The following is an 8268-nucleotide window of genomic DNA, read 5'->3' as shown; positions in this document are numbered from 1 at the left end:
GTAACTTTGCGTTCACACTTGCAAGTTTAATACAAATTAGATAAAATAGTATATTAAAACAATCACCTATTGAAAGTAGATCATGGTGTGTGATCCATGGTTGAATTCTATTGGATAGACGGTATCTTTTGGCGAAGAAGAGTAAGCCTATATAAAAATAAAATAGAATGAATGATTATTTAGAGGGAGACCTGGTGGTTCTACATTTGAGGGAAGGAATGTTGGGAATGCACAAAAGCCCCACATTAGTTAGATGATTGGATATATATGGTGAGGGTAACAATCTCCATCGGTATGGAGCATTTTGGTTAAAACCAAAACTAAAGTTCTCATAATTTATGCTCAAAGTGGACAATATCATACTATTGTTAAAATATTTAGTTTGAGAGCTATTGTCCCTAACGAACTAATGGCATAACCATTAAACTATGTCTATATTAATAATATGAATCACTAATAAAAAATTAATGAGTAATAAGTAACGAATAAACAAACAATTTGTTTAAAGGCAATAGTATGAGTAGGATATGAGAATCTATTGCTAAATTGATATAATCGTCAATATATGCTATTTTATATGATAATTTTAAAAAAATTAAGATCATTTTTAGTTGTTTATCCTCCTCTAAAATTAAAATATAGTTCTAATCATTAAAAATAAATTGAAAGTTTGGTATCACACTCCCATGTTATTATATCATCAAAATTAATTTTGAAAAGATAGAAACAACTCTAAAATGATTTTGAAAAAAATAAAAGTGATTTCTACGACCCATTATTGTTTATATAATTTAAGGAATAAGATCGTTGTACAAATCTGCTTTAAAACATTCTTAGTAACAATTACCTAAATGGGGTAATAATTGAATAATACAAGATAGTGGTGTTAAAAGAGAGGAGGATATGCACATCTTCAAAATGAGATTGTGTATCAAATGGGATTAGATTTTGGTGATTTATGCAAAATTACAACTTCATTTTGAGAATACAATAAGGTAAAGTAAATAATTATCAATTGGTCCTTTACAAGTCATATCATTCCACTCTTGCTTCCTTCAACTCAAAAACAAATTACATTTTGGAATAATCACTCATCTTGCTTCACTTTATAAATATATATATACAAATAATTCATATATTCGAGTAAAATTGAGAGAGGAATCATTTTGCTTTATTGGTAAACTTAGCATCTCTAAATTTGTTAAGGAATCTTATTCCAATTGCTAATACTAGAAATATTCAAGAACAATAATTTAATAAAAATGTTTTGGAGAGTTGGATAGATGGTTATACAAGTAAATCGTCTTTTGAATTGCAATATTCTGCATGTACCGTCATCTTGATGGCTCTAACATTTCCTTGTCTTCCATTCAATTTGAAAATGTTATTCTCACTGGTTCATAATTGCTTCCTTAAAGTGAAACTATTCTCGTGGAACCAACGATACAAATCTCTTTTGACATACTTTGTTCTTACTCACATATCTTTTAGAATTTTTTTGAAAAGTTCATCCAACCTAGAATTATTCCAAACTAAAACATCATTAGCATTGGAGTTTAAATGATTGGGCAATTGAAAAATAAAAGAAAAATATATTGAGAAAAACTAATAATGCTAAATAAAGGTAGTCTCCACTTTTGCAAAACAAATTAAGATGAATTGGGCACATTTTAGTGTTGGAGTAGAAGTAGAACATTAAGGCTATCAAATGAGAGATTTTAGAATCGTGAAGACTTAGAAGTTAATATACTTTTAAAATAGTTATAAAAAGTTGTCAATCCTGGACCTAATTTTAAATGAACATTAATAACTTTTATTTTTAGTAGTTTTCCTAATAATATCATAGTTATTAAACAATAGTGAGAATAAACTAAAATAGTGGTCAAAACCAAGTATTTGAAAGAAAAAAAAAAATCATATAGAAGATAACCTATTAGGTTAATTTGTTATTTATGATAAAACAATTTCTTATTAAAGCACTTTATAAGAAGTAAAAGATTAAGTGAAGAATAATATATAGAAAGAAGTTGGGATTTGATATTGTATATGAAATGGGGTTGGGGTTTTGGTTATATAGTCAAGGCATGAGATGATGCTAAATGACTTCCTAAATGTACTTTCACTAAAAAAAGAAAGGGGCATATGCTATTGAAACTTGAAAAAGGGGCAGCAAAAAACCCTCAAAAAAGGGCCAATTCTCTAAAGCCACATGTGGTGCATATTCTTTTTAAATATAAATATAAACATTAAATTTTCAAATATGGGTTACTCACTATTGCCACAATCATCATCACAAACCCCATCAACTTTCATAACTATTAATCTATTTCTTTCTCAACCCAAAAATTAAATAAAATAAATAAAAAGCACTTTTATTTACAAAAACAGACTTCTCTTGTCTGCTTTCATTCACAATGGTCTTGCTGTCTCACTAACTCATAGTTAATAATAATTAATAATAGATGTTTCCATCTTATATTCAGGAATTCAACTTTTATAATAAATCTCCTAGGTTTTGAAAAATGTTTTTCATGATGTTCGGTGGAAGCCATTCTCTATCCTTTATTTAATTTAATAAATTTGAATCATTTTTGTTTAAATGTTAAAAGTTTCAATCTTTTCAACCATTGAAGATAGAAAAACTACAGCTATAAACGTCGTGATTATTACTATATTTGTATATCATATGAGTGAAATTCTTGTTAACCAATTCTTAAATTACACTATAAATTTGAAATTGAGTAAGTTGAAATCATATCAAGGAATTATATCAATCTAACTTCATATAATTTCATTTATTTCTTTACATAATCCAATTATCTAATAACACAATTAAACTTATGAAACTTAATTTTAAATTATGTAAACTAAATAGGAGTTACATATTTAAAAAACATAAAATATTTACTTAGTCGTAATTAAAAAAATAAACATTTACATTTTAAGAGATCGATTGTTAGAACGAAAAGATTAGATCAATAGAAATCAAAAAAAAAAAAAAAAAAAGATCCCCATCGCATTATTTTTTGGAATTGTTTTCTGTCTAAGTCCAAATCTGCGATGAAGTATGAATAAAAAAATGCTCAATTCTATTGTACTTAAGAACTATGGAGTATCATTATTGTTACTAAAATGACTACCATTATTATTATTGTTACGGTTGATTATTGTTACTAAAATAACTACCATTATTATTATTGTTACGGTTGAAAAATGATGATTATAATATATTTATTATTATCATTGTTGTTATTGTTTGACCCAAAAATAGCTAGAGATAAAAGAGAGGTACAATAGTAATAGTAAATTTAATAAAAAAAATCATAATTTGAAATAAATAAATATGATGAAAACCATACAATTACATGTGTTTTGGGATTCAAAGTCATAAGAATGGATGAATCCATGAAATGTGAATAGGTTTGCATTAAAAAAGAAAAGGATGAATATTTAAAGATGAGAATAAAATTGAATTAAGAAAAGTAGTGAGGAAAGAAAAGGGTGGTTAGTGGGAATGGGGGGTGGTATTTTTGACAGATAGAAATGATGGATGGGGCATTATTATTTAGTTTTTTAGGGTAAGAGCTCATAATGATATGAACATATTGGAATATGGGAATATATAAATTAATAATAAAATACCTATTAATTAAAAAAAAATCAAAAAAAAAAAAAAGGAGGCAGAATTAAATGCAAAGCAGAAAAGAAGGAATTATTATGTATTATAATATAGCCGCTCACTCACCCTCCCTCTCTACACACACATATATATACACATATCATGAATTTCGTACACAAGCGTGCTCCCCAATGGGTCCTTTTCAATCAAATTTCATAATCTCCTCATCTTTTTCATTTTTTCAATTTATTATATATAAAGAAAAAAAAAAACCCAAATTCCATAATGCTTCGAATGTTTTGAAGATCAATGTTGAAATGTGCAACATCTATGTTATTGTCAAAGAATAACTGTCGTTTGATAGTTGGTGTTATATGATTTCCAACAATGTGGTTTTATCAAACCTTTTACTCCACAACACTCACTCTTCTTTGTCATTCTCATAGTTTGGTCACATATTCTTAATCTTTGCTTCTTTACTTAAAATTAGATTTGGGGTTTAAAGTTGCTGTATTTATTTGATCATTAGGCTCTATTTCATTTTAGAAAGAAATTAATCCAAAATATATAATTAATATACAACTTCACAACTTTTATCAATTTATATAGCGTATTATTTCTATCAATTTGTAATTTAACTTTGGAAGAAACCAAACTCCATTTTATATTTAAATCTAGTAATAATTAGGGAAATAGTAGTTAGAAATAAAATAAACTATTTTATCAACGAGTACACTAGATGAATTTCTGTTCTTTTAATTTAAAAAACCAACCAATCCTAGTTATGTCCATTTAATGATTTCAAACACTTATTTTTGAAATTCTTTTTTCAATAATGATAATAAAATATTACATGAACCTTACTCAAATATCATTAATAGCACATATTTTAAATTAACTTCACCACAGGCATAATGCATTGCAATTTAGGAATAGTACATAAAAATTATAATCAAATATTTAAATTTTTCTTAAGAATGTTGAAAATTAAACATACTCAAAATGCCAAAAACATTTAAACAATTTTTTCAAATCTTCATGCAACCCTACTTATTTTATTTAAACTATAAATTTCAATTATTGCTTATTTATACCATTTTCAACATATTATTTATTTGTTAGGGGGAGAAAAGGGTAGTTGAAGTTGAGAGACAAATCTTAAAAAGCTTTCATTTACTTACTTCCCCATCAAAAGAACAAAAGAAATTGAGCACAAAAAGAGGCCAAAAAATTACAACAAACAAAAAAAGAAAAGTTAACTCCACTTTTTCTTCCCTCTCTTTTCCCCATCAACAAATCGTTTTCTTCTTTAGTTAGATAAAAATTGTGTTTCTAGAGAGAGAAAAAGACCAATCTTCGTCCCTCCCCACTGTTTTGCATCTTCAAAGTCCCAACAAAATGTAATAAACCAAAGTTATTGGTAGAGCTATCAGCATCCCAAATATAACTCTGCAAAACATCATAAAAAATAAAAAATAAAAAAAAAAAAAGAGAAACCATGTAAGTGCTATAAATTGACTATAGGAATTTATTAGAATTGAGGTCGAAATCGAGATCGAACCCGGTGCTCAAAATGTCAGGATGAACGTTGTATTCCTTAGCAAACACAAAAGGGACAATCCCTTGAGGTAGGGCAGCCTACAAATGAAACAAACATTAATTTCATTTACATAATAATAATAATGAAAGTCATTTGGAACAAATTTAACTTGGCGTTTAGTTTTCATCACCTGGACTATAGCAATGTGCAAGAGAACTCCTCTGAGCCCAACAGCAATGGAGGCAGCTGCCATAACCGCCGGTCCAGTGATGAACCGGACCGCCATGGCAAATGAGGCAATGGTATTTCCACACGCAATGATTTTAGGTTGCAATGCCATGAACAACCCTACACACATTCCCATAACATGTAACTATTTAACCTGAACCTAAGTAAATTGACTTGAAAACGAGAAAGAAGTCAGTACCGAGACTAAACATCGCCATTCCGAGCCCAGCATCGGATAAAATAGCGATCGATCTAGCCACAATTGCTGGCATTGCAATATTCCACCTACAAGAAACACAAAGCCATGATTAGTTGACCACTAAACTAGAGTTCGAAATACCAAAATTAGGGTTCTTTTAAGGGTACCTAAAAGAGATCAAAGACCAAGCAAGGCCGATCAGGCTTGAATATGTATTAGGATTTCTAATCAGCTTCCTCCAAACCATGATTAAAATCAACCTTGTCATCACACTCGCTGGGGGCATTGAGGTCGGCTTAGACTCTGCTGTATCATCGCCATTTTTCGGGTGGAGTTCAGCAGTGGAGCTTGACCCAAGCTTAGATAGCACAGGGCCTCCGTCGTGTCCGCCGCCGTTCACGGCGGACTTGTTCCCAAAGCTGAACTCATCCCCACCATACTCATTGAAATCTAACAAAACAAAATTCACCTCAAACATATGAATAATAACCTAAAAATCAATAAAGTAAACTCTTTTGGACAAAATGGGGACAAACTAGAGAAAAAAACAAGGAAATTTAAGTTCTTTATTGACCCACTTGAAAAAAGTAAGATTCAACCAAACAACAAAATACCCATAAAATCAAATCTTCCAAACAATCAAAAAAGGGAAAAAGAATTATAGAACTTTCAACTCTTTACCTTTCTGGTTCATCCCACCGGCGCCGGGTCCGTCGTAATCTCCACTCCGGAAAACGTTGATTCCACCCTCGGAAACCGGCGACGCACTCGAACTCCAAACAAACATATGCAAATCCTTTCCCCCATCACCGCCATTCCTCTTCTTCGTCGCTGCCGGTCCGGTCACCGGCGAAAAAAGTCCCCCACTCGCCGGCGCCGGGTACCCATTAGAGCTAGGAAAAATCCCATTGACATTACCACTAATTCCTCTGCTTTTCAGTCCTCCATTTTCTTCATCAAAATTCCCAAAATTACCAAAATTCGAATGCCTCGGACTCGCATTCCCCAAAAAGAAATCCGAATGATTAAAACTCGATCCTCTCGGCGTTGGGTTCCTCGATGACTGCAAAGAATATATCTCTGCATTAGTCAAATTCGACGGCCGCGGCGTTAATGAAACCCCACCTCCACCACCGTGCGACCGCCGCGAAAAAACCTCCGATCGAGAACTCGTCGACTTCCTCACCACCACTCTCAACTTCCCATCTTCCCCAATCTCCGCCTCCGTCTGTAACGGCTCTTTCCCATCTAAAGACAGAATATCCGAATCAACTCTAAAGGAAACAATCTCCCCTGCAGTATCCGGAAACTGCTCTGCAATCAATAATCTAGCCCCCCTGTACTCGAACAAGAACAACATCAATGTATACCAAATGATACACTGAAGAACAACGATTTGAACCATTAAAGTACCGGTGGAGTCGCCGTACATTCCCTTCAACAGAGGAATTCCCATTACCAGAGTGTTAGGCAGAGTGGACAGAGAAAACAGAGTAATCGACCATTCTAAAGAGCCTTTGGAAGAGAGATGAGACCAAACAGCGAGGGCGGCGAGGACAATAAGTTTCTGAAGCGTATCCGCGGCGATGAAACGTAAGTTCATAGAGAAAGGGTTGTTGGAGGAAATGAAATGGAAGGAGAGGAGGGGGACGGCAAAGAGTGCGACGAAACGGTTGATGCCGGAGCATTGGTCAGGGGAGAAGATTTTCCACCATTTGACGGAGCCGTAGGCAAGGATCATGGCGACGTAGAGAGGGACGACGGCGGTGAGGACATGATAAAGATCAGAAACAGAGATCATGTTGGGAATTTTGGGTGGGGAGACACTGTGTTTTGTTTATGGGGTTTAAGCCATTGAGGAGGTGGAAGAAGAAGTAAGAGGAAAAGGGGAGGTGGGGAGGTGTATTTATGGAGGCATTGTAATGGTGGACAGAAGGAAGGGAAAAAGGAGACGAAAAAGCTGATTTTTTTTTTTTTGGGGTTCTGAAGAACTTTATGTGTAATCAGAATGGAAAAGAAAATTGAAGAAGAAAGAGAGATCGAGAGAGAGAAAGGGGAGAAAAAGTGATTCTGAGAGACCACTGGGAAAGTGAGAGTTCAGGAGCTTCATGAGATTCTTTAGGACATTATGCTGTCTCTCTTTTTTCTCTTTTCCTTTTTTTTTTAGATTTCTTTTTTGTCAAGAAAAAGAATGTTGTTTTCTCTCTCAAAATATTTGATTTTTTATCGTTTGTAACTAAATTGAATCAATTGATTATTATAGCTAGATTCATGATTATAATACTTGAGAGTTGTGTGGGTTATAACTTGAACACGAATCACTTATAAGTCTACCTGATATTGTTCAAGTAGCATTATATGACCTTGGATTTTTGTTTATTTGATTGAACTAATGTTGTCTAAATGTCAAATAAAATACTTGTTATGTTATTAGATAGATAATTTGTATTAACAAAGTATAGAGTACAAGATATATGAGATTTTGGGCACAAAATCTAATAGCTTTTCTCTTGACAAGAACTTAAATGTCTCCATTCTTTTGACCTCAATTATTGTGATTGAGTGCTTCAAATAATAATTCGATGTACACTTATCTAACACACTTACTTTTTCTTTAAGTGCATCAAGCTTCTTTTCTCTGTGTCTCTCCTCTAGTCGAGGTTGAGGAGAGTTTTTCTTCTT

At 32.3% G+C, this 8268-nt stretch overlaps 1 protein-coding gene across 1 annotated transcript; it reads right to left on the bottom strand.

Annotated features, from left to right (window-relative positions):
- Positions 1 to 4763: 4763 nt before the first annotated feature.
- LOC103495829 (probable auxin efflux carrier component 1b) lies at positions 4764 to 7688 on the bottom strand. Its single transcript, XM_008457504.3, has 6 exons — positions 6268 to 7688; positions 5754 to 6036; positions 5587 to 5672; positions 5350 to 5507; positions 5181 to 5257; positions 4764 to 5068 (listed from the first exon to the last, which is right to left on the bottom strand). Exons 1-6 carry the CDS (start codon positions 7385 to 7387, stop codon positions 5002 to 5004), a joined length of 1791 nt encoding a protein of 596 aa, XP_008455726.1. The 5' UTR covers positions 7388 to 7688; the 3' UTR covers positions 4764 to 5001.
- Between the last annotated feature and the right edge of the window lie 580 nt (positions 7689 to 8268).

This window comes from Cucumis melo, chromosome 8 (assembly GCF_025177605.1).
Source record: "Cucumis melo cultivar AY chromosome 8, USDA_Cmelo_AY_1.0, whole genome shotgun sequence".
Taxonomy (NCBI): Eukaryota; Viridiplantae; Streptophyta; class Magnoliopsida; order Cucurbitales; family Cucurbitaceae; genus Cucumis; species Cucumis melo.
This window is presented reverse-complemented; position numbering and strand designations above follow the sequence as displayed.